This window comes from Oncorhynchus gorbuscha, linkage group LG24 (genome assembly GCF_021184085.1).
Source record: "Oncorhynchus gorbuscha isolate QuinsamMale2020 ecotype Even-year linkage group LG24, OgorEven_v1.0, whole genome shotgun sequence".
Classification (NCBI taxonomy): domain Eukaryota; kingdom Metazoa; phylum Chordata; class Actinopteri; order Salmoniformes; family Salmonidae; genus Oncorhynchus; species Oncorhynchus gorbuscha.
In genome coordinates this window covers 11,220,772-11,245,833 of record NC_060196.1, presented here as the reverse complement: position 1 = coordinate 11,245,833, position 25,062 = coordinate 11,220,772, and the positions used below count along the sequence as shown (strand labels likewise).

General features: G+C 42.5%; 3 protein-coding genes across 5 annotated transcripts in view; 2 read left to right on the top strand and 1 right to left on the bottom strand.

Annotated features, from left to right (window-relative positions):
- LOC124012438 (zinc finger protein 606-like) overlaps window positions 1-25,062 on the top strand; it is a 1,040,669-nt gene that overhangs the window by 350,006 nt on the left and 665,601 nt on the right. The window lies entirely within an intron of this gene.
- Window positions 1-25,062, top strand: part of LOC124012437 — a 971,157-nt gene that overhangs the window by 316,670 nt on the left and 629,425 nt on the right. The gene's annotated exons all lie outside the window — the stretch shown is intronic.
- Window positions 1,364-22,195, bottom strand: LOC124012440. Of its 3 annotated transcripts, none has more exons than XM_046326060.1 (7): window positions 21,701-22,195; window positions 21,201-21,331; window positions 20,866-21,009; window positions 3,627-3,779; window positions 3,277-3,385; window positions 2,997-3,124; window positions 1,364-2,550 (listed from the first exon to the last, which is right to left on the bottom strand). In XM_046326060.1, exons 1-7 carry the CDS (start codon window positions 21,981-21,983, stop codon window positions 1,681-1,683), a joined length of 1,818 nt encoding a protein of 605 aa, XP_046182016.1. In that variant the 5' UTR covers window positions 21,984-22,195; the 3' UTR covers window positions 1,364-1,680. The 3 variants fall into 3 exon arrangements, with proteins under 3 accessions (XP_046182016.1, XP_046182015.1, XP_046182017.1); XM_046326059.1 differs by lacking the exons at window positions 20,866-21,009; window positions 21,201-21,331; window positions 21,701-22,195 and adding exons at window positions 5,602-5,769; window positions 5,946-6,076; window positions 9,633-10,122; XM_046326061.1 differs by lacking the exons at window positions 20,866-21,009; window positions 21,201-21,331; window positions 21,701-22,195 and adding exons at window positions 5,602-5,769; window positions 5,946-6,076; window positions 7,165-8,012.

Genomic DNA, 25,062 nt, shown 5'->3' with positions numbered 1-25,062 from the left:
AGCATTTCGCTAGACCGGCAATACCATCTGCTAAACACGTGTATGTGACCAATAACATTTGATTTGGTTTGAGAAAGTCACACAAACTCCCCTGTGGCAGATGGATAAGGATGTACATGTAAACAAATGAAAAGCTGAGGGGAGCCTTTCTGAAAAACTGGCCACATTTGATTTACAAAGTAACTGTCATATTTTATGCAACACTATTACACTAACCTCTATCACGATAACTTGCTGGGTTGAGGGTCCACTCACCTCATCAACAGTGATTGGTTGGTCATCTCTGCATGTATTGTATCCCACTGATTTCCCAAACTCCTGTGGCCTCCAATAAGATGTCCTTCACCTGAGAGTGATTGGGGTAAAAGAGGTGGTTAGGTTAACTACTGTCAATGCTTCAACGGTATATTGTACACTATTGTAAGGTAACACTTCTCATCACTTCTTGATATACCATTTATTGATCAATGTATTACATTACTTTCAATTAGTAAATCATAGGAAATGCAGTAAATCAAGAATCTGGTTAGAAAATTAGTGTCTTTGTGCAAGATATCTAGTTAAGTAATCTGGTGAATTATTGCATACTATCCAACTGCCCAAGACCCTTATGTGGTTAAGAAATCTAAAGTCACACATGCACAGAGGGGAACGGTGCAACAGGCACCGCAGCTTCGGTCTTCTGCAAAAATGTACCTTTTGCCATTCCTCTGTATCGGTCGAAGATCTTGACAGTACTGGGACAACTGGCGGGGATGTGCTATCGTGCCACCTTCAGTTCCAGTAGCTGTAGTTTCCTCCACAATGCCCTGTTTTTCCACATTTTGTTACATTACAGCCTTATTCTAAAATGTGTTTGATCGTTTTTTTTCCCCTTCATCAATCCACACACACAATGCCCCATATTAACAAAGCAAAAACAGGTTTTTATAAACGATTGCTAATTTATTAAAAATATAAAACTGAAATATCACATTTGCACAAGTATTCAGAGCCTTTACTCAGTACTTTGTTAAAGCACCTTTGGAAGCGATTACATCCTTGAGTCTTCTTGGGCATAATGCTACAAGCTTGGCACACCTGTATTTGGGGACATTCTCCCATTCATCTCTGCAGATCCTCTCATGCTCTGTCAGATTGGATGGGGAGTGTAGCTACACAGCTATTTTCAGGTCTCTCCAGAAATGTTTGATTGGGTTCAAGTCCGGGCTCTGGCTGGATACTCAAGAACATTCAGACTTGTCCCGAAGCCACTCCTGCGTTACCTTGGCTGTGTGCTTAGGGTCCTGTTGGAAGATGAACCTTCACCCCAGGGGTCCTGAGTGCTCTGGAGCAGGTTTTCATCAAGGATCGCTCTGCACTTTGCTCCGTTCATCTTTGCCTCGATCCTGACTAGTCTCCCAGTCCCTGCCAGGTGTCCTCCAGACGTGACACTTGGCATTCAGGCCAAAGAGTTCAATCATGGTTTCAACAGACCAGAGAATATTAAACTATACTTGTTCTAGCCTAGGTTTACCGTCTCTCTAAAATCAGGTATTAACGCAAGCCTGTTTCAAATTAAAAGTTAAAGGGGTTAATGAGGGGTATGTGGTTAATTACCCTCTTATCCCTAGACACTTCACATGAAAACTATAATATGTCAGATAAAGACATCCCCTGTGTACATCTTAAGCCACACTGCTACGATTTCTCCCCATTGTGGACACTCCTATGTCTGATAAGGCTACTCAGGAAGGAGAAGCTCTTGTGACATAATTTGCACTTGAAGCTGTCTTTGGTGTGAACAGTCTGGTGCTGCTTCACATACCTTGCCTCAGCAAAGCGCTTCCCACACGTGGGGCAGGCATATGGCTTGTCGGCGTCCATCCTAATGCTCGGCCTCCCACATTGTAACCCAATGACACCAGAGGTAGCATCAAGAGTTTTTGAGCTCCCTCCTTGACCTCTAGACATTGTTTGGGTGTTGTTGGGATTGTGTGCTATGTTATAGGTTAGGTACCTCTTATGGTGAACGCCCATCCTGACCCTGTCTGTATTGGTGGGGTAACCATGAGGTAGCTGAGGAAGGCTAGACCCAGGTCCAGACCTTCTATGAACCCATTCACCAGGAATTGGACGAGGCCCTGAAGGAGAAGGCCGACTGGCTGGTAGACTACCTCCAGGGGGGGCTCCCATCACTCTCTGTGAAGGCTGAAGCCCAGGGTGACCTGCTCTGTTCATCATGGATATTGTGGTGTTTGTATCATAGGAACAGGAGGGTCTATCTCTATCAGCCCCAGACTGCAGACTGGATCCCTGATTGCAGCCTCTGTCTCTCTGATGACCACCAGGACTGAGGTTGTTCAGTCCACCTGTCCACTGGTTGTGTTTTGTGTGGTGGTGGAGTCTCTGTCCCTCACGGTTGGGTCCTAGTTCCGACTCGGGAAGGAAGAGTGATGGCTCCAGATCCAGGGTTTTGATCCGGGGCCAGGGTTTGTGACCACCCACCTCAGAGGTCCAGTCTCTCCCGTCAGCAACACCAGATATCAGCAGGTCCTCATGGACTGCAGACTGTAAACACAAATTTAATAGAAAAGCATACACGTTTATATAAGAAACTGCTGTACACACAGAAACATAACATGATATTATAAAATGTTAACCACAGTCAAGTACCTAACAATATGTAGCCATTGGAGTTTATTATGAAACAAAGTCCATATGTGTTGATTCAAGAATGAAATATGTTTTGGTTCAACTGAGTTAAGGGAAACTCGGTCTCTGCAATAATACAAAAATAACCAAGTCAGTCAGCACAGCAACACGTTCTCTCCCCCCCGCACACAGACACCTCCCTGTCCCTGCAGACGAAATCAACACCTCACCCTGCTGTCAGCCAATCTGCTGTCTTGGAGACTAGATTCGGTTGTTGTTTTGTGTTCGACTGTCTTTTTCTGGGTGTGATTAACAGTGTTGTTCCCCAGCCCAGAGTTGAGGACTCTGTTCCATCCACTGACCTCCACTATGTCACCTCTGGTCCTCGCCTGCTCAGTAATGTTGTCCCCTGGGCCCTTGGCTGCACCCGTCTGGGTCTGGAAATCCAAGATGGCCACCCAGTCTCTTCTGTTAGCCTCCAGCCAACCACCTGCAGAAGGAGGTTAGAAGATAGACTTTACAAACGTGTCAGAGAAAACGCTACATATGGATTTTTCTTTGGTCAATTGCCTGGTCAAGTTAAGATGTGTGTTTTTGTATGCAAACATAAGTTGCTCTATGCTGTAATTATTTCCCCCTTACCTTGCTCCCCCATCTTTAGTCCACTCAGCAGGTCAATGCTCTCTGGTCCGTCTTCTAATGTCTCCTCTTTGACCAGCAGCAGATCAGGCTTCCCTTCCTCCATGTCTGACTGTAAGAGATACAGAGTGAGAGGATGTTGGATCAAGATATCTGATATGAGCACCCTGCTGTGGAGTATCATCTGATTGGGCAATGAGGGATTGCTATGAGTACTATGCAAACATGTTAGTTTTTGATTACTTTACACACTTTCATGGTTTGATAAGACAACAGCACTCCGACTCTGAGAGGCTTTGTGGATACGAGCTCTGACCTAATACCATTCAGACAGTAGTTCACAGTGGGCTCACCTCAGTGAGACTGTATGTGGTCCTGTGCTGCTCAGCTAGTTCCTCTGTGGTTTCAGGAGGTGGTGTAGTCTGGTTGTCCTCCATGACCATGGTTCCCTCAGGGTTCCCCAGACCCTCCTCCTTCACCAGCAGCACCTCTGGACCCTCCTCCTCCTAGTAAAGACAGGTGATACAGATTACACAGACATACACTCCCTCAGGTACGTACACACAGATAAACACACTTTCAACATGGAGTGTTTACCCATCCCCACTACGTTTGAGTTCTATACTGTAGTTACAGAATGACTTCATTGTTGTTAAACCCATGATGGTGGATATAAATATGATATTGTGGGTAAATGAGTCAGATAAGTCAAAAGTCATCATCAGACAAACTAACCTATTCTGAATTGTACAGTAAGTGTAAATACTTTGTGTAAGTATATTTATTTATATTTAAGTGTATATTGGTTATAAAGCGCTGTTGGGTGTATGCAGAATAGGGTGATATCAGATGTGATATATACTAAAAAGGGAGTCTCAATGAAAGTCTCAGAATAAAAAAAGTCCCATTTTATGTTTATTAAAAAAAATACGTTTTAAGTACACCATATTAAAACCACATGTACACGTCTCAACAAAATGGATAACTTGCATACATGTTCTCATTAAATGTATTGTAAAAACATTTTGTAGTTTAATTAGAAGTTATGAAATAGACATTTGTGAACATCATATAGCCTACACAGTACAAACACAATATGTAACATACTTTTTAGGCCTATATATATATATATATATATATAACACAATGTCTGGATGCAATATTCTACCCAGGAATATTCAACCCTGAAATCTGTTACTCTTGTTATTCCAAATGTATCTGTGGATTTTTCTGCTGACAATCGTGAGAATTTACATTTGTCTTTAATGCAGGGTTTGATGTAAACGTTAGAAGCTATTGAGTGGAATGTTTTTTCTGCTGGTGTATCCTGAGGTAGCTCCTCTCTGAAAACCTCTTCCCGCAGTGCGTGCAGGCAAACGGCCTCTCTCGTGTATGGACCATATGGTGCCTCTTCAGCTGGTCCTGGCGGGAGAACCGCTTCTCACACTGGGGGCAGCTGTAAGGTTTTTCCCCTGAGTGGACCCTCTGGTGCCTTTTCAGGTCACCAGCCTGAGCAAAGCACACATGACACTGGTTACAGCTGTAGGGTTTCTCTCCAGTGTGGACCCTCTTGTGGATCTCCACCTTCTGTGGGCAGCTGAAGCCTTTGTTACAGAACATGCAGAGGAACCGTTTCTCTTTACTATTGCCTGATGTGGCTCCCCCTCCCTGAGCCTGGACTCTAGCCCTGTCGTTTGAGTTCAATACCTGATCGAAAAGGATGTGGCTGTGAGAATCGGAAAGTGCCATTGAAGTGGACACTGGGTCGTGATCCTTGAACGTGTGTACAAGGGAGTGGGTGGCGACATTTGGATTTGTCTCTAAGCTTTCCCTGTAATCTAAGAAATTTCTGCCCTGCGAGTGTCTGTCTCCTATGTGACCTTTCCATGTGGGAGGAACGTCGCCCTCCAATTTCACAGTCACCTCATCTACGTCTGAACCCTCACCTTTCTTATCTAGGCAGCCATCAGAGTATACACTACTACTGTACCGGTTCCATTCCCCTCTAAGCAGATCAGTCTGTGTTTCTAAACCCATGGATATGTTGCCAGGGTCCATCTCTGTAGTGTAAGAACAAGACAGATCATCATCACCACCAGTGTCTAACGTGTCACCATCACCATCTCCACAGGAATGACCCATTCTCTGGTTCTGGTGAAATACCGGTAGGTACTCTGAGTCAGGAGCAGGAGGACAGCCCAGTCTCCACAGCCCCATTCTCTCTGGGTCTGATCTGTGGCCAGATCCTGTGTGTAAAAGCCTGTGTGTTACAGTTAAAGTCTCGGTGTCTGTCTCTGACTTGAGGACGGCGTTCGGCGTTCCACTGACCTCCATGATGCTGCGTATGGTCCTGGCCTGGGGCACAGCGGAGAGGACCACAGGGGGCACCACTCCAGCCACTGCCTCGGTCTGGATGTCTCTGCTGTGCTGTGGGTCCTTCTTTCCTTTAGTCATCTGCTGCTTGACCCCAGGACCTGCAGCCTCTGCATCTACAGACTGACAAGAAGAGAGAAGGTCATTATCGGTACATGAGTTGAATTGGATAACAATGTGGTATTGAAGTCTCAATGTCCCCTATGGCAAATAAATGAATAGCTGAGGCCAGCCTTTCTGAAATTAAAATGGGCCACATTTGATTAACTGTAATTTTGATGTAATACTATTACACAAACCTCTATCACAATAACATGCTGGGTTGAGGTTCCACCCCCCTCATCAACAGTGATTGGTTGGTCATCTCTCCATGTGTTGTGTCCCGCTGGCTTCACAAAGCTCCTGTGACCTCCAGTGAGATGTCCTTCACCTGAGAGAGTGATTGGGGGAAAAGAGGTGGTTAGGTTAGCTACTGTCAATGCTCAATGCTATATTGTACACATGACACTGTCTACAAGTGGCAAGGATGTCCCTTCTTATAACTTCTTGATATACTATTTATTGATTGATTGCGTTCCATGCATCACATAATTTTTTATTGAGTATGACAATAGTAAATTCAGTAACTCAAGAATCTGGTTAGAATAATGTATTCTTAATTGACCTGCCTGGTAAATAAACATTTTTTGCAAGATAGCTAAGTAATCAGGGGAACTATTACATCAGGCCCGGCCCAGGGCATAAGTAGTTGCTTAGGAGGCCATCCACTAGTGCCACCCCCCAAAAAAAGTATATATATATATATATATATATATATATATATATATATTCAATAAAAAGTTAAGTAAAGTATTCAAGCATAAATAAGTTCAGGAGTAAACATTTTCTTAACAAATCACAATAAGTTGCATGGACTCACTCTGTGTGCAATAATAGTGTTTAAAATTATTTTTGAATGACTACCTCATCTCTGTACCCCACACATACAGATAAGTGTAAGGTCTCAGTCGAGCAGTGAATTTAAAACAGATTCAACCACAAAGACCAGGGAGGTTTTCCAATACCAATATACAAAAAATGGCATTGAATATCCCTTTGAGCATGGCGAAGTTATTAATTACACTTTGAATGGTGTATCAATACACCCAGTCACTACAAAGATACAGTTGTCCTTACTAACTCAGTTGCCAGAGAGGAAGGAAACCGCTTATGGATTTCACCATGACTCCAACTGTGACTTTAAAACAGTTAGTTTAATGGCTGTGATAGGAGAAAACTGAGAATGGATCAACAACATTATAGTTACTCCACAATACTAATATAAATGACAAGAGTGAAAAGAAGGAAGATTGTACAGAAACAAAATAAAATTCTATAAAATATGTTTACATTTTGTCATTGTGGTAGTGTGTAGATTGGTGAGAAACAATTATAATTAAATCCATTTTAAATTCATGCTGTAACACAACAAAATGTGGAATAAGCCAAGGGGTATGAATACATTCTGAAGGCACTCACCAGCCAGGTTATGAGTTAAACCACAAAATGTGACAACGGAAAGGCAGGCTTCATCAGTGCTGCACACACCACTTTGCAATCTGGAGGCATTTTGTATGTATGCAGTATGCATCTTGAAAACATTTTATATATCCCCCCCTGGCAAAATGTGTAGAATTGCAGGAAATTAACTCTAAAATGTCCTCTGCCTTAACTTTTGTGTAGGGCTCCCAAAAGGCTAGGGCCAGGCCGACCCGCCGGAAAATGTGTGGCGAGACAGCATTTGCTCCAATACTTTAACACCTTCCAAGCAGCAGCAACAAATGCGTTTACCAGACATATTCATTAGTTTATGTCATAGAAAAATGTTTTTCAACTGAAAAAAAAGCAGCCATTTCTTATTGGACAAGCTTACATAGTACCTCCCCCAATTTCAGCATATTTTCCCCCGTTTGTCTAGTGAGGAGGTAGCCCGCACACTTGCTGTGACAGATGGATTCACTTGTCAGTCACAGTGGTCGCCTAGCTACAGCCGAAAGAGCCTCATCAACCACTAGTCTGGTTGCACCAGCACCTCGTCAAAGACAGTACAGTATGAAGATAGGCAGAAACTGTTTCTCCAATACAAATCCCTGATCACGCTTGTAGGCGATGTCATTGCAACGTTGGCTAGCTTTACTCATGCACAGAAACGTGTCATCGGTTCTAACGGTGGTCTCGCGCTGTCAAATCAAAGACACTACTTTGATCTAAAGTTGTTTTTGTTCTCTAATCGACTTCTCAAACCCCAGCCTGGTCTGTTTGGTCTGCTTCGCAATGGTTCCCGGAAGTCTCGCAATGTAGCGTCTCGGTTTAGAAACTCTGTGACCTCGTTGTTTGGCTGTCCTTGCTATCATGGATCATTGGGACGGCCCTATCCCCATTAAAGTTGAAAGTTAAAATGGTTAGGACTTGAGGCTATGGATGTCCCAATGATTTCCGATAGCACTAACCATTGTTTGACTCACAATTTGCCCCCGTCTTCGCGCACGTTCTGTGGGACATGACTTTGTGGCTGTGTTATGTAGTGTAAACAGTCTCCTGCCTGCCTCAAGAGAGAGCGAACACATATTTTCATGGAAAACAAGAGTGTGTGTTAATAAAAGCAGTTTAGTCGTTGTCCAAAACTAGGTACAACGATCCAATCTATAGTTATAGTAGACTAGCTAGATAACATTAGCTAGATATGTTTATGCAGCCAGCAGCTAACGTTAATATTGATTTTTACAAGTGGGTGAGCCCTTTAAAAAAAATCCTTTCCGATACACTCCAAATCAAATTGGGCCGAATACAACAGGTGTAGTAGACCTTACAGTGAAATGCTTACTTCCAAGCCCTGAGCAAATTCCCCTGTCTTAATTTTTTTTTTAAACTACAAATTCCACCACAGAGCATTCTACACAGACAATATGAACACATTTGTCCAACCATAACAGATGGATAGCTAATGCAGAAATAGAGAATTTATGGATTCTAGCACCACAATAACTTTCTCAAATACAGAGACAGGCAGCCATCAGTCTTTTTCAATGAGCTAGTCACGTGCATCGTGACCAAGGGTTGAACCCGAAGTAATTTAGAACCATTTTTTTGTTGCTCCGTTCCGACCAGCAACATAAATTACTGAACCGGTTCGACCATAAGAAAAGTACCCGATTATATAGTTCCTTTCTGTTCATTTTTAAACCTATGAAATATAATTTCGTTATTTTCCGGTTCTGTTCTGTTCCCTGAACCGGTTCCAACTTACTGATATGAATTGGTAATGCAGGTTTGGTTAGAATAGAGTGCAATAGAATGAGTCATATTCAATGAAATATACTTAATGAAAAGGGGGGTATTATTTTCAATTAAACTTTAGGAAATAGTTGATTGAATATATGGATTTTGCAGGCAATCAATTCCTACAGTGAGCAACCAGGAAACCAACTTCTGGTGGGATGGATGGAGACCAGGACAACACAAAGTTAGTGGTTTTTTGACTTACAAAAACTGTTACAAAGTCTGTATAGTGTTAAATGTAACCCTGCCTTACATAAAGGTCGCAATTGTAAATGAGAACTTGTTCTCAACTTGCCTACCTGGTTAAATAAAGGTGAAATAAAGATAACATAATTAATAATTTCTGAAGAGCACTGTAATCAGACGAAGAAATAGGTTTGAATACATTAAATGAAGACTTTCAAACCTGTCCTGAGTGTTTCCAATTCACATGACCTGACAAAAAAAATCCAAGCCCTATAGTCATAACATAAATGAAAAGGGAAGCTATCTATAACAATCTTTTGTCATAGCCTACGAATAGGACACAGAATTTTACCTGACCAGGAAAAACTCTAAAACAACCGAAGCGTATATTGGATACTATCCAAAAACTGACCAAGTCACAATTCTGGGTAACATCTGAACACATGCGCAGCGGGGAACGGGACAACTTATGCAAAATGTACCTCTTGTCATTCCTCTGTATCGGTCGAGGATCTTGACACTACTGGGACGATTAGCGAGGACGCGCTCTCTAATGGTCCTCTCTGCGCGCTCCCGTGCCACCTTCAGTTCCAGCAGCTGTAGTTTCCTCCGCAATGTCCTGTTTTCTTTCTGGCTTTGAGTAACTTCTAAACGAAACACTGCATAGTCGTCGTCTACGAGTTTACAGATCTCTGCCACGGCTGCATTCGCTAGCACCTCCATGACGGAGGCTATTTGAGTGTGAAAAACCATACAGTTAGCCATTAGCGGCTACCTAGCTAGCATTACCTAGCATCAACCAGGTCCTGTCTCCAAGGCGAGTTAAAGACTACCTGGGGTAAGTATGTAATGCTGTGCAGTTAACTTAGTCATATGTTGAGTTCCATGATGTTAATAAACGTCTAAATAACAATAAAACCGCTAACGTGGAAGTGGTTATTGGTCACTGTTTACTTCCGTTTACTACTACTTCTTTGATGACGTTTAACGGCAGTTGACATCCAATAAATGTTGCATTACCGCCACCTACAAGACTGGAGTATAACTCCCTTATACTTCGCTTGAAAAAAATGGTTTAATAATAATAATAATACAACAACAAATACACTACCATCTAACACTACAATAACAAACAAAACTCCACTATTTAAATCTATTTAGTCCTACCTCAGGCCAACAGCCTGAAAGGATGGGACACCACCACTTAACACACCCTGCTACTCTTCTGATGTCAAGTCTCGCACTCACAAATACCTCTGCAGCTGCCACCACAACCTCAATTTTCTGCGACTTACGTTCCATCCCTGCAGTACAATTGATAACCATTGCTATGAATGTCAAAAATCCAATCTTACTGAAACATGTCACTTATTGGTTTATTCCTCTGTATTGGTACAGATCTATTACTCACACCACTCCTCTCAGGATCCCTTTACCCATCTTCCTCTACTTTCTTCACTGCCTCAGCATATGTGACTCACCACCTGGATTCAGTCTTATGTAGAAATTTTTTTTATTTTTATATTGGATAAAGATAAAGACAGAGCTACAAAATGTTATCATACACAGCATTTTTGAGTAACAATGGGAAAGTATTTCTACTTTGAAAGTTGATACACTTGTAAACTCACTTTTGAGAAAACAGACTTTGCATGTTTTGGTACCTACTAGAGCTCTCCTTTGTCTACACCCATTCAGCATTGTTCACACCCTTCTTAAGCCAGCCCCACTCATCTCTTTAAGGATTCACATGAGGTCACGTGCTGAATACTAAAAGTGGTAGGTGCCTACAATAAGGAAAAATTCCAGGTAAACAGAAAGTGTCCAGATCAACAAAAAAAATGAAATATTAGATGACGCTTAACCAGACACACTTGTCTAAATTGATTGGTCATGTGAAAGAAATGCTATAACCCCCAGCCACATCCAGTGGTGGAAAAAGTACTAAATGGTCATACTTGAGTAAAAGTATAAATAATTTCAAATTCCTTATATTAAACCAGATGGCACAATTGTATAAAAAAATGTAATTATTTCCAGATAGCCAGGGGCACAATGTACTTAAGTATCAAAAGTAAATGTAAAAATATAAACCATTTCAACTTCCTTATATTAAGCAAACCAGAAGGTACAATTTATATATTTTTTATTGATGTATAGCCAGGGGCACACTCCAACACTCAGACATTATTTTCAAACAATGAAAATCAAATGTTATTGGTCACATACACATGGTTAGCAGATGTTAATGTGAGTGTAGCGAAATGCTTGTGCTTCTAGTTCTGACAATGCAGTAATATCTAACAAGTAATCTAACAAATTCACAACTACCTTATACACACAAATGTAAAGGGATGAATTTACACATTCCTTTGTCTCATGCCCGTCTGCACACTTCTCACACCTACTGTACGAACTTCCCTCCTACACACTGCTGCCACATGCCCATGAGCTTGACACCTGTAACAACGTAATGTATTCGGCACAAAAGCGCCTACAGGATAACTTATATTCTAACATCACTTTGTTGGGCAAACACTCAAAATCAACTCAAAAGAATAGACGATGACTCTTCTATTTAACCACTCTCGCCACCCTGTCTGCGTCGCACTAAACAACGAGCATCACAAACACCGGGAATCTTCCCCTTCAGTTGGTCAACTTTCACATTTACCGATACCCCAGTAATCACTCCTTTCAATGGTGCCCTTTTCTTGAGAGCAAAACAATTCACATCTCTTGCCCCAATTTGTTTAACACAAAGCACCTAATCCGTCTGACCAGCAGAAACAGAAACAATTATCAAAATAGAATTTCTGGTTATCCTCACTGATTCCACAGGAACAAACTGTTTTCACCCAACCTGAAATCACAAATGGATCAGCCAAAAGGCAAGGGTCCAATTTTTCCAAAAACTTCACTCCTACTGTCACAGACTCATCTTTATCCTGACCCTCGGTGCAAGCTTCGGGCTCCGAGAACTTCATCACACCTACCATCTCCGATACTTCGCCCTCATTCACTTCCATTTCTCCTCCTGTTTTCAGCTCCCTCTGCTTACACGTTCTACCATTCTTCTTTAATAAACCATCTCCCTTTTTGTCATCAATTCTAAGAAGTTCTTTGCCTCTTTTTGGCAGTTTTAATTTAAAAACAAGCACAGTAAGGTACCTAATTGTTACCCAGAAATGATTTGATATTTAGATAAAAATGGCAGCATTGGACCTTGAAAAGAATGTGACAAGTCATTTTGGAATATCAAGTAGAGGTGCAAATGCATTCATGTTTAATATTTTACCCCAGTTATCACAAGCCCTGAAGCCTTCATGCCATTTACTGCAAACAGCTTGAGGTCAAGGACTGTTTGTAAAGATCTCAAACCACAAATTAAAGATTTAGATAACTGAGTTCACAAGCATTCCTTTTTTAAATAACAAAACAGTTTAGAGGGACTTGACTTGAGCATGTTTAGGTTGTTGTTCCAGGTAGCCTAGCGGTTAAGAGCGTTGGACCAGTAACCAAAAAGAATCCCAGAGCAGACTAGGAGAAAAGATCTGTCGATGTGCCCTTGAGCAAGGCACTTGACCCTAATTTATCCTGTAAGTCGCTCTTCATAAGAGCGTCTGCTGAATCAGTGGTTCCTAAACTGTGGGGCTCAGTCAGTCTGGCTTTCAACATACTTTTGAAAGTTGTAATAGTAGAATGCACAAGGTGAAATTTCCAAATTGTGTAGTGCATCATCAGTATTCATCTTGTCATGTTAGTCATTGCATACATTAGACAGCTATTTAGAACTTGTCAGAAATGTCCAGATCAAGTAAGCCATGTCAGCTAACAATTTTTAGCCCATAGATTTTGTAGTAATGTTTGAGTCACTCAAATTTCACAAATACATATTAGACATGGCAAAATATATAGAATTGCAAGAAAATTAGCTTTAAAGAGGCAAAATGTTCTCTCCGCCAAGAAGAGGGGTGTGAACAGTCTGTCATGAACAGTGTTTGTACCCATAGAAATAGATGTGGTAGGCGCTGGGATGTTCCCCAATGATGGGGGTTGGGGCGGAGTGAAAAAGTTTGGGAACCCCTGTGCTAAATTACTTAAATATAAAAATGTGATGAACACAGTGACATATTTCAGTATAAATACAGCCAACTTTGAGTGTGTGGCTGAGTAAGTCAATTGTTGAGTGGCAATGTTTGCTACAGTTGGCATAGTTTGCCTTAGCAAAGCGCTTCCCACACGTGGGGCAGGTGTACGTCATAACGCTCAGCCTCCCACATTGTGACATGACACTCGAGGAGGTAGAAGCAGGAACCACCATCTGAGTCTTTGAGCTCCCTCCTCAAGCCATTGTTTGGGTGTTGTTGGGATTGTGTTATGTTATGGGTTAGGTTCTCCTTATATGTTCTCATGGTGAATGCCAATCCTGATCCTGTCTGTATTTGTGGGGTAACCTCTCGTGGACAGATTCATGTCTAAATGGCGAGAATCTGTCAATACTGGTGTAGAATGTGATTACGAGCAGCAGTAGTGCCTGGTTTGTGGTCTTCGTTGATTTAAAAAAAAAAATTAAAAAACAACATTGGAAATTTGAGAAAATCAATGCTGCTGTAACCATAACGGTTTGAACCTAGAAGAAGACAGAGACGGGAGTGGCAAGAAGAATGTCATGTTGTCCTGCAAAGCATGTTAAGCATCCAGATAGCTAAAATACAGACAATTGCTATATAGCTAACTAGCTGTGTTTTACAGCTGTCAGTTTTACCTACGGTAGCTACAGTTGCAAGAAAAAGTATGTGAACCCTTTGGAATTACCTGGATTTATGCATAAATTGGTCAAAAAATGTTCTGATCTTCCTCTAAGTGACAACAATAAACAGTGTGCTTAAACTAATAACACAAAATATTATATTGTTCTTGACTATATTGAATACATCATTTAAACATTATTAGGTTGGAAAAAGTATGTGAACCCCGAGGTTAATGACTTCTTCAAAAGAACTGGAGTCAGGAGTCAGCTAATATGGAGTCCAATCAATGAGATGAGATTGGAGATGTTGGTTAGAGCTGCCCTGCAATATAAAACACTCACAAAATGTGAGTTTGCTATTCACATGAAGCATTGCCTGATGTGAGCCATGCCTTGAACAAAATATCTCAGAAGACCTAAGATAAAGAATTGTTGACTTGCATAAAGCTGGAAAGGGTTACAAAAGTATCTCTAAAATCCTTGATGTTCATCAGTCCACAGTAAGACAAAATGTCTATAAATGGAGAAAGTTCTGCACTGTTGCTACTCTCCCTAGGAGTGGCTTTCCTGCAAAGATGACTGCAAGAGCACATCACATAATGCTCAATGAGGTTAAGAAGAATCCCAGAGTGTCAGCTAAAAGACTTACAGAAATCCCTGGAACATGCTAACATCTCTGTTGACGAGTCTACAATTACGTAAAACTCTTAACAAGAATGGTGTTCATGTGAGGACACCACAGAAGAAGCCACTGCTGTCCAAAAAAAACATTGCTACACATCTGAAGTTTGCAAAAGAGCACCTGGATGTTCCACAATGCTATTGGCAAAATATTCTGTGGACAGATTAAACTACATTTGAGTTGTTTGGATGAAACACACAACACTACGTGTTGAGAAAAAAAAGCACAGCACACCAACATCAAAACCTCATCCCAACTAAAGTATGATGGAGGGAGCATCATGGTTTGGGCTGCTTTGCTGCCTCAGGGCCTGGACAGCTTGCTATCATCAACGGAAAAATGAATTCCCATGTTTATCAATACATTTTGCAGGAGAATGTAAGGCTATCTGTCCGCCAAATTAAAGCTCAACAGAAGTTGGGTGATGCAACAAGACAACGACCCAAAACACAGTAGTAAATCAACAACAGAATGGCTTCAACAGAAGAAAATATGTCTTCTGAAGTGGCCCAGTCAGAGTCCTGACCTCAACCCGATTGAGATGCGGTGGCATGATTGAGAGCAGTTCACACCCAACATCCCAAGAATATTGCTGAACTGAAACAGTTTTGTAAAGAGGAATGGTCCAAAATTCCTCCTGACTGTTGTGCAGGTCTGATCCGCAACTACAGAAAACATTTGGTTGAGGTTATTGCTGCCAAAGGAGGGTCAACCAGTTATTAAATCCAAGGGTCCACATACTTTTTCCACCCTGCACTGTGAATGTTTACATGGTGTGTTCAATAAAGACATGAAAACGTATAATAGTTTGTGTGTTGTTAGACTAAGCAGACTGTCTATTGTTGTGACTTAGATAAAGATCAGATCAAATTATGACCAATTTATGCAGAAATCCAGGTTCTGTGAGGAGTCTTTCACCAGATGACGGCAGGCCTTGACTGCTGTGTCAACTCTGAGATGGCCAGGTTCAAATTATGGGCAAAGCATCTAAGCCACAGATCTGGGAACTCTTCAAAATCCTTGATCATGTTTGTTGAGTTGTCTGTGGTTACGCAGACCAGGTCTTTCTTGTTGATCCCCCACTTTTCCAGCATATTCTCAAAAAACATCCTGATTTTGTGAGCTCAGTGATCTTCTGGGAAGAACTGTGTTTCCAGGCAGTTTGATTCCAGTTGCCAGTCTAGGGTGAGGTAATGGATAGTGAAGATGTAGGGTTGAGACCACCCCTGCTTTCACTGGTCCAGAGGTTAGTAGTTGCAGCAAACCATGTGCCTTGAGACAAAGTTTTTCCAACATCAGCTGTAACCTGGTTGTACAGGCTTAGGATTCAGTCTTGGAATTGATCAGTAGAAAACCCTTTTGCAATTACGTTAGCACAGCTGAAAACTGTTTTGATTAAAGAAGCAATAAAATTGGCCATCTTTAGACTAGTTGAGTATATGGAGCATCAGCATTTGTGGGTTCGATTACAGGCTCAAAATGGCCAGAAATAAAGAACATTCTTCTGAAACCTGTCAGTCTATTCTTGTACTGGGAAATGATGGCTATTCCATGCGATAAATTGCCAAGAAACTGAAGATCTCATACAACGCTATGTACTACTCCCTTCACAGAACAGTGCAAACTGGCTCTAACCAGAATAGAAAGAGGAGAAGGAGGCCCCGGTGCACAACTGAGCAAGAGGACAAGCACATTAGAGTGTCTGAAACAGATTTTGTTTTGATATGTTTTTGGGGAAGACATTTTTTTGCTTCCATGAGCTAGCTAGATTTGTTTTGACCAGCACTGTAGGCGCGCGGGACAACTTTACCAGCATCATAGCATACGTATCGATGAATCGTTGTGACTTATGAAATACAAGTGATAGTGTAATCAATGTGTAATAACTACATAAAAATGAATTAAAGCATTAAATTATGTGACATGCAGTCGTGTTCAGGTCCTGATTGGTCAACAAGCTTATTTGACGTATCTTTTTTGACATGCCAAGACCCCAACGGCGTTCCATAGAAATCCTGGTTGAGAATGAAATGACTGAACAAATGAAAAAACGAAACCGCACAGCAAGGTAGTGAAAGAAATAGGTTTTGATTATGTTTTACTGTTAATGGGGACATACGTAAATGCCAACAAAATAGCTTTTTTGGTCTGTGTGGTGTGTGTGTAACCTTTAACTGGGCAAGTCAGTTAAAAACAAATTCTTATTTACAATGAAGGCCTACCCCGGACGACGCTGGGCCAATTGTGCGGCGTACTATGGGTCTCCCAATCACGGCCGGATGTGATACAGGCTGGATTCGAACCAGGGACTGTAGTGACACCTCTTGCACTGAGATGCAGTGCCTTGGACTGCTGCGTCCATGTGTGTGTAACTATTTAACTGTAATAGAATGCTTAAAAAGGCCGCAATTTTTTTTCTTTTTCGGTTATCGGTACTGGGGGTTTTTTGGCAAGGAAAATATCGGTATCGCCAAAAAATGTCATATTGGTGCATCACTAGTTGTTACATTATAATTATTATTCACTCACACAGTCTATCATCTTCTGTGTTGCATGAGTATATGCAATGACCCCCATGCACAATTTACATAAATACAAATGAGTCTTAAGAAGACAGTGACAGTAATTGCAATGAGCCCAGCAATTGACAAATAGAGGAGCCTTGTATAGGTGTCTATAGTCTCTCTCGTTGGAACATTTTTACAACCAACCAAACTACATAACATGTTATCGTGTGCAATGGGCGAATAGAGTCTGCAGACACATACAGCAGAAGAACAACGTGAAGTGTTTTTAAAACGGGTAACACTGAAAGCTTCAGTTCACATTATTGACAAGCTATTAGCAAGTTAGACAGACAAACCATGACATTTTCCCCCATTCCGAAGTCACCACATCATGCATTGAGCTAAAAGTTAACTTAGCTTGCATTTGCTATAAAGTAGCGGGTGGTGGTCACGAAGATGACTCAAGAGATTTGAAGTGTTTATTTGAAGTTGTTTTTTGCATGTTCTGCAGATAGGGTGACCATCTTTGATTAAGTTTCCCTCAGCACTCTTGTTCAACCCAAAATACGACCACACTTCAGATTTGGTCCTCTTAGAAGGCTGAAAAATCTCGAGTGCTGTCACTGACTCCCGCCATGTTTTCACACAAATCAAAACCCACGTTGCATGCTGCGCCTATGTCAGACTGTTGCTAACTTTGGTTGATGCTGGACAGTATTTACTGATTTAATGATAATTATCATTTGAAGCGGTAATACCAACCGTTGGGAATTTTACCATTTACTAGTTTCGTGAAACGGTAACCATTTCATCCCTACAAGGTAGCATATTAATGAGATCAGACGTGGTACCATAATATATACTGTTAGGTTCTAAATCAGGCCTGGGCAATTCCAGTCCTCGTGGGCCTGATTGGTGTCACACTTTTCCCCCCATCCCTAGCAAACACACCTGATTTTAAAATAATTGCATTTTTATTAACTGAATATCATGTGTTAGCTGCGGCAAAAGTGTGACACCAATCAGGCCCCCGAGGACTGGAGTTGCCCAGGCCTGTTCTAAATGAACCGAGTAAAAACTCACAGATGATTATTAAAGCTAAAACTAAGTTTATTCACCCAATGGGTCAGACAGCTGAACAGACAAACATGTTCCCACCAGCACAAATATATATACCCCAATTTAGGTGAAGTCTCCTCCTTTCCTCTAGACATGACATCTTTATTACTAGGCAGGAAGTTCAGTGATGTGGGTAATACACTTTTCCTTCTCCCTTAATGTGACCCGACCTGTCCCAGCCCCATTCCTCACTAAACCACATCTCTTCCAAAAAAAAAAATATATTTGGAGGGAGTTGAAAGTCCGCGTTGCCTAGCAACAGCCCCAAAACCTCCCTGCTCTAGAGAAGATCTGCATGGAGGAATGTCAAAATACCAGCAACAGTGTCTGAAAACATTTGACCTCTGTTATATACCCTTTGTTGGCAATGACAAAGTATTGAGAAACGTTTGTTATTGATCAAATACGTATTTTCCACTGTAATTTGCAAATAAATTAATTAAAAATCCTACAATGTGATTTTCTGGATTTTTTTTCTCATTTTGTCTGTCATAGTTGAAGTGTACCTATGATGAAAATTACAGGCCTCTCTCATCTTTGTAAGTCAGAACTTGCATAATTGGTGGCTGACTAAATACTTTTTTGCCCCACTGTAGATTACTGGAACCATGTCCTATGGTCTGATGAGACCAAGATGAACTTATTTGGTTCAGATGGTTCAAGCGTGTGTGGCGGCAACCAGGTGATGAGTACAAAGACAAGTGTGTCTTGCCTACAGTCAAGCATGGTGGTGGGAGTGTCATGGTCTGGGGCTGCATGAGTGCTGCCGGCACTGGGGAGCTACAGTTCATTGAGGGAACCATGAATGCCAACATGTACTGTGACATACTGAAGCAGAGCATGATCCCCTCCCTTCGCAGACTGGGCCGCTGGGCAGTATTCCAACATGATAACGACCCCAAACACACCTCCAAGACGACCACTGCCTTGCTAAAGAAGCTGAGGGTAAAGGTGATGGACTGGCCAAGCATGTCTCCAGACCTAAACCCTATTGAGCATCTGTGGGGCATCCTCAAACAGAAGATGGAGGAGTGCGATGTCTCTAACATCCACCAGCTCCATGATGTCGTCATGGAGGAGTGGAAGAGGACTCCAGTGGCAACCTGTGAAGCTCTGGTGAACTCCATGCCCGAGAGGGTTAAGGCAGTGCTGGAAAATGATGGTGGCCACACAAAATATTGACACTTTGGGCCCACTTTTGTTGCCAGCGGTTTAGACATTAATGGCTGTGTGTTTCGTTATTTTGAGCGGACAGCAAATTTACACTGTTATACAAGCTGTACACGCTACTTTACATTGTAGCAAAGTGTAATTTCTTCAGTGTTGTCACATGAAAAGATATACTCAAATATTTACAAAAATGTGAGGGGTGTACATGTCATATATCAAACAATGTCTGTATGCAATATTCTACCCAGGAATATTCAACACAGATCTGTTACTGTCATTATTCCAAATGCATCTGGGGATCTTTTCTGTAGACAATGACAATTAATCTGTCTTTAATGCAAGATTTGATCGAAAAGTCAGAAGCTATCGAGGTGGAATGGGTACTTTCTATGTTATGAAGTGGAATGGTTTTTCTGCTGGTGTGTCCGGAGGTAGCTCCTCTCTGAGAACCTCTTCCCGCAGTGCGTACAGGCAAACGGCCTTTCTCCCATGTGGACCTTCAGGTGCATCTTCAGCTGGTTCTGGTGGGTGAAGCTCTTCTCACACTGAGGGCAGCTGTATGATTTGTCGCCTGTGTGGACCCTTTGGTGTCTTTTCAGGCTGAAAGAGTGGGAGAAGCACATATGACACTGGGTACAGCTGAAGGGTTTCTCTCCTGTGTGGACCCTCTGGTGCCTCTTCAGGCTGCCAGCCTCAGCAAAGCGCATGTGACACTGGGTACAGCTGAATGGTTTCACCCCCGTGTGGACCCTCTGGTGGATCTCTACCTTCTGGGGGCAGCTGAAGCCTTTGTTACAGAACATGCAGAGGAACCGCTTCTCTTTGATATTGCCTGATGTGGCTCCCCCTCCCTGAGTCTGGGCTGTAGCCCTGTGGTTTGAGTTCAATACTTGATCGAAAAGGACCCGGCTGTGAGAATCGGAAGGCCCCATTGACGTGGACACTGGGTTGCGATCCCTGAAAGCATGTGGAGGGGAGTGGGTCGTCTCTAAGTTCTCTGTGTAATCTAAGAAATCTCTGCCTTGTGAGTGTCCTTCTAAGTGAGTCTCATCTGCATTACAGGTCAGAGGAGCGTTGCCCTCCACTTTCACCTCATCTACCACTATAACCTCCCCTTTCTTATCTAGGCACCCTTCAGAGTATACACCACTACTGTACCGGTTCCAGTCCCCTCTAGACAGATCAGTCTGTCTCTCTAAACCCAAGGATATGTTGCCAGGGTCCATCTCTGTAGCGTAAGAACAAGATGAATCACCACCAGTGTCTAACGTGTTACCATCATCATCTCCATGGGAATTAACCGTCCTCTCGCTCTGGTGAAATACTGGTAAATACTCTGAGCCAGGAGCAGGAGGACAGCCCAGTCGCTCAAGCCCCACTGGGTCTGATCTGTGGTCAGATCCTGTGTGTAAGAGCCTGTGTGGTACAGTTAAAGTCTCTGTGTCAGTCTCTGACTTGAGGATGGCGTTCGGCATTCCACTGACCTCCGTGATGCTGCTTTGGATCCTGGGCGGCGCTGGAGCGATGGTAGGGTCTCCAGTCTGGATGTCTCTGCTGTGCCGTTGGTCCTCCTCTCCTTCAGACGTCTCCTGCTTGACCCCAGGACCTGCAGCCTCTGCATCTGCAGACTGATACAAGAAGAGAGGAAGTACATGAGTTGAATTGGATAACAATGTCATAGAGAAGTCTCACAAGCTCCCCTACGGCAGACAAATTAGTCCATGTAAGCAAGTGAATTGCTGAGGCGAGCCCTTCTGAAATCAATGTTGCACTTTTGATTGACAAACTATCCTTTTTAATGCAATAGAGTTACACTAACCTCCATCACGATAATGTGCTGGGTTGAGGTTCCACTCCCCTCATCAACAGTGATTGGTTGGTCATCTCTCCACGCGTTGTGTCCCGCTGGCTTCACAAAGCGCCTGTGGCCTCCAGTGAGATGTCCTTCACCTGAGAATGATTGGGGGAAGAGGTGGTTAGGTTAGGTACTGTTACTGCTCAACAGTATATATTGTACACTATTGACACTGTATAGAATTGGAAAGGATGTTAGCTAACACTTCATATAACTTCTTTATATACTATTTGTTTTCAATTAGTAAATAATAGAAAAGGCAGTAAATCAAAAATCTGGTTAAAATATGAAAGTGTCTGTGCTAGATCGACAGTTAGGTAGATAGTAATCAGGGCAATTAATGTATAGTGTCCAAAAACTGACCAAGACCCAATTCTGGTTAACCATATGTGTGTAACAAATCTAGTGACACATGCACAAAGTGGAACGGGGCGACACGCCCCTCAGCCTTCTGCAAAATGTACCTCTTGCCAATCCTCTGTATCGGTCGAGAATATTGACACTTCTAGGAGGACTGGCGAGGACGCGCTCTCGCCTTGTCCTCTCTGCGCGCTCCCGTACTATCTTCAGTTCTAGTAGCTGTAGTTTCCTCCGTAATGCCCCGTTTTCCTTCTGGCTTTGAGAAATTTCCAAACGAAACACTGCATAGTCGTCGTCTACGAGTTTACAGATCTCTGCCACGGCTGCATTCGCTAGGACCTCCATGACGGAGGCTATTTGAGTGTGAAAAACCATACAGTTAGCCATTGTTAGCTAACATTAACTGCTATATAGCTTAGTTACCTAGATAACATCTATCAACCAAGTCCTGTCTCCAACACGAATTAATGACTACCCGGAGCAGGTATGTGATGCTGTGCAGTTAAATTAGTCATCTTGAGTTCTGTGGAGTTAATATCTAAATAAAACGCTATCGTGGAAATTGTTCTTGGTCATGTTCCCTTCCAATTACTTCTTCTTTACATTTCCATTGACGAATCGCAACCAACTGAAATGTGTATATACCGCCACCTACCGTAGTGGAGCGTGAGGACGGTCAAGGTCTCCCTACTCCTATTCTATAACTCTGAATTTCTAATAAAATTCCCTACAAACCTCACTACTCCCCTCCCCTCTAAAAAAAATACCACCCAATCCCCATCTCAGACCTACCTCTCTAACCCTATCAAATAAACTCTCCCTTTCTACATCATAATACATGTTCAATGTATTAATCCTTCTCTACCATACACCCATCACACATTCCAGTACTATGTTTCCCGATTAATTTCAGAGAAGGATTCAATCCCGTATGCCCCAATCTCATTCTGCACAACATAACTTCCTCCCTTATATTTCAATTACAAGACACTATCTTCTTGTCTCAGACCAACTCTCGTTATCGCCCTCTGAACAATCTTCTTGACCCTAACCAGTCAGGCTTCTAGACAGGTCACTCAACCGAGACTGCTCTCCTCTGTGTCATGGAGACTCTCCGCACTGCTGTCCTCTGTTCTCATCCTCCTATATCTATATCTGCATTCGACACTGCGAACCATCAGATCCTCCTCTCCACCCTCTAAGAGCTGGGCGTCTCAGTCTCTGTATACTCTTGGAATGCATCTTACCTGGCAGGCCACTCTTGCCAAGTGACATGGAGAGGATCTGTGTCTGCACCGCATACTCTTACTACTGGTGTACCCCACTGCTCGGTTCTAGGCCCTCTTCTCTGTATACACCAAATCACTCGCCTCCTTCATATTCTCACATGGTCTCTCCTATCATTGCTATGCGGATAACACTAAACTACTCCCCCCCCCCCTTCTAACGCCCAGGTGGCAGCACGCATCTCTGCTTGCGAGCACTATTATTCTGTAGAAAATAATAAAAATAAAGAAAAACCCTGGAATGAGTAGGTGTGTCCAAACTTTTAACTGGTACTGTATAGAGAAGACAGGCAGGGTGAATGTAGACCGCTGTGTGTCCTATGCAATGAGCTGTTAGCTAATGAGAGCATTAAACCCTCAAATGAAAAGGCATCTGAACACCAAGCAATAAAGACAAGACAGCTGACTTTAAAAAAGCCAATGTCAATATCTGGAGGCCTCACAAGATTCATTAAATAACGTATGCACGGTACAAGAAAAGGCACTTTGCACATCATACCTTGTGGCCCAGTGCATTGCTAAGTGCAAAAAAGCCCACACCAGCAAAGAGGATCTCATACTCCCTGCTGCGAATGATATGTGCACTAAAATCTTGGGAGAGTCAGTCGCCAACAAACTTAAAACCATACCCCTATCCAATGACACCGTGAGGAGGAGAATCCAGGACATGTCAGACATCAGAGCGCATCAGTGCAAATGGCCATTGCGCACTGCAGATTGATGAATCCACAGATGTGGCTAACCATGCAATTCTAATGGTCTATGTCAGACACGCCTGGGATAATAACTTTGAGGAACAGTTCCTTTTTAGTTCTGATTTGCCCACCATCACTACTGTCTTTAACACAAAGGATATGTACCTGGGCTCTGTGGGACTGGCCTGGATGGGTGTGACAGTGTGACCACTGATTGGGAAGCTGCCATGAAGGGAAAGCACTCCGGAGAAGTAAAGCGGATACTGGAGAGAGCACTGAGTGTGACGTGGAACCACTGTGTCCTACACAGGGAGGCATTGACAGCGAAGGACATGGTTCATGAGCTCCACACCACTCTCCAGGATGTGATCAAGTGTGTCAATTATATCAAAAAGAGTTCCACAAAAAGCTGGTGTTTCCAGGCCTTCTGTAGGGATATGAGGGGCGAGCACCAGCAGGTGCTTTATCATGCAGAGGTCCGCTGGCTTTCCAAGGGTAAAGTGTTGGGTCGCTTTTATGAGCTTCAAGCAGAGATTGCTGTTAAACTGTTAAACATCTTGTTAAGCTGCAGGGAACGTTGAGACTACTTCCCGGAGGAGAACAGGAGACAATACGACTGGGTACAGGACCCCGAGTGGAGATGGGAAGAATCATGCTGCCAAGCAACAAAGAGGATCAGCTGGTTGAGATGTCATTTGAACGCGGACTGAGCATGCACGTCCCGGGAAATGACACTGCCAAAGTTCTGGTGCAGCGAAGTGGGAGAGCATTCTGCCCTCGCCTGTCATGCAATCAGAATCATGCTACCGTTCAGCAGTAACTATCTGTGTGAAAGTGTCTTCTCTGCTATGGCCGTGCTGAAAACTAAAAGCAGAAACAAACTGGACAGCCAGCATGACCTCTGAATTGCCTTGTCAACCATCATCTCAGAGTTCGATAAACATATAAAACTGAAAAAAACACCCCCAGTTTTCCCACTGATAGGCCACACACACACACACACACACACACACACACACACACACACACACACACACACACACACACACACACACACACACACACACACACACACACACACACACACACACACACACACACACACACACACAATAAATAAACAGGTTAATGAGTTATTGTTCAGTAGGTTAATTATTATTGTAAATGAATTCTGACATTTTATTAAACTGGTTATAAACAGACACCTTCAAAAACATTTTTCAAGGTTGTGAAACTATTCACATGGTAATTGGTGATTATTAACTCCTAGTGATTGTTGTTTTTTCTATTTTAAAAACTGGTATGTGTTACTGTTCATTAACATTATTGGACTGGTTTTAATGTCATGTTCTGAGTCTGATAATGTATTACACCCCACTCCTATTACACCCCACTCCTGATGGGTCACCACTGAGTAGTTATACTTTTTAAACATCATTTTTAACATTGTACAAAGCTGCAAAAATGATTGAGGGGACAAAATTA

Bases quoted from the DNA above. Each gene is read 5' to 3' on its own strand.
- LOC124012440 (XM_046326059.1), bottom strand. From the start codon at position 9,915: ATGGCTAACTGTATGGTTTTTCACACTCAAATAGCCTCCGTCATGGAG. The intron at 5,770-5,945 runs GTTTGTGTAATA...TCTTCTTGTCAG, and splicing joins AGCATGTTATTGTGATAGAG to TCTGTAGATGCAGAGGCTGC. The intron at 3,780-5,601 runs GTCAGTGGAACG...TGTCTTTACTAG, and splicing joins CCATACGCAGCATCATGGAG to GAGGAGGAGGGTCCAGAGGT.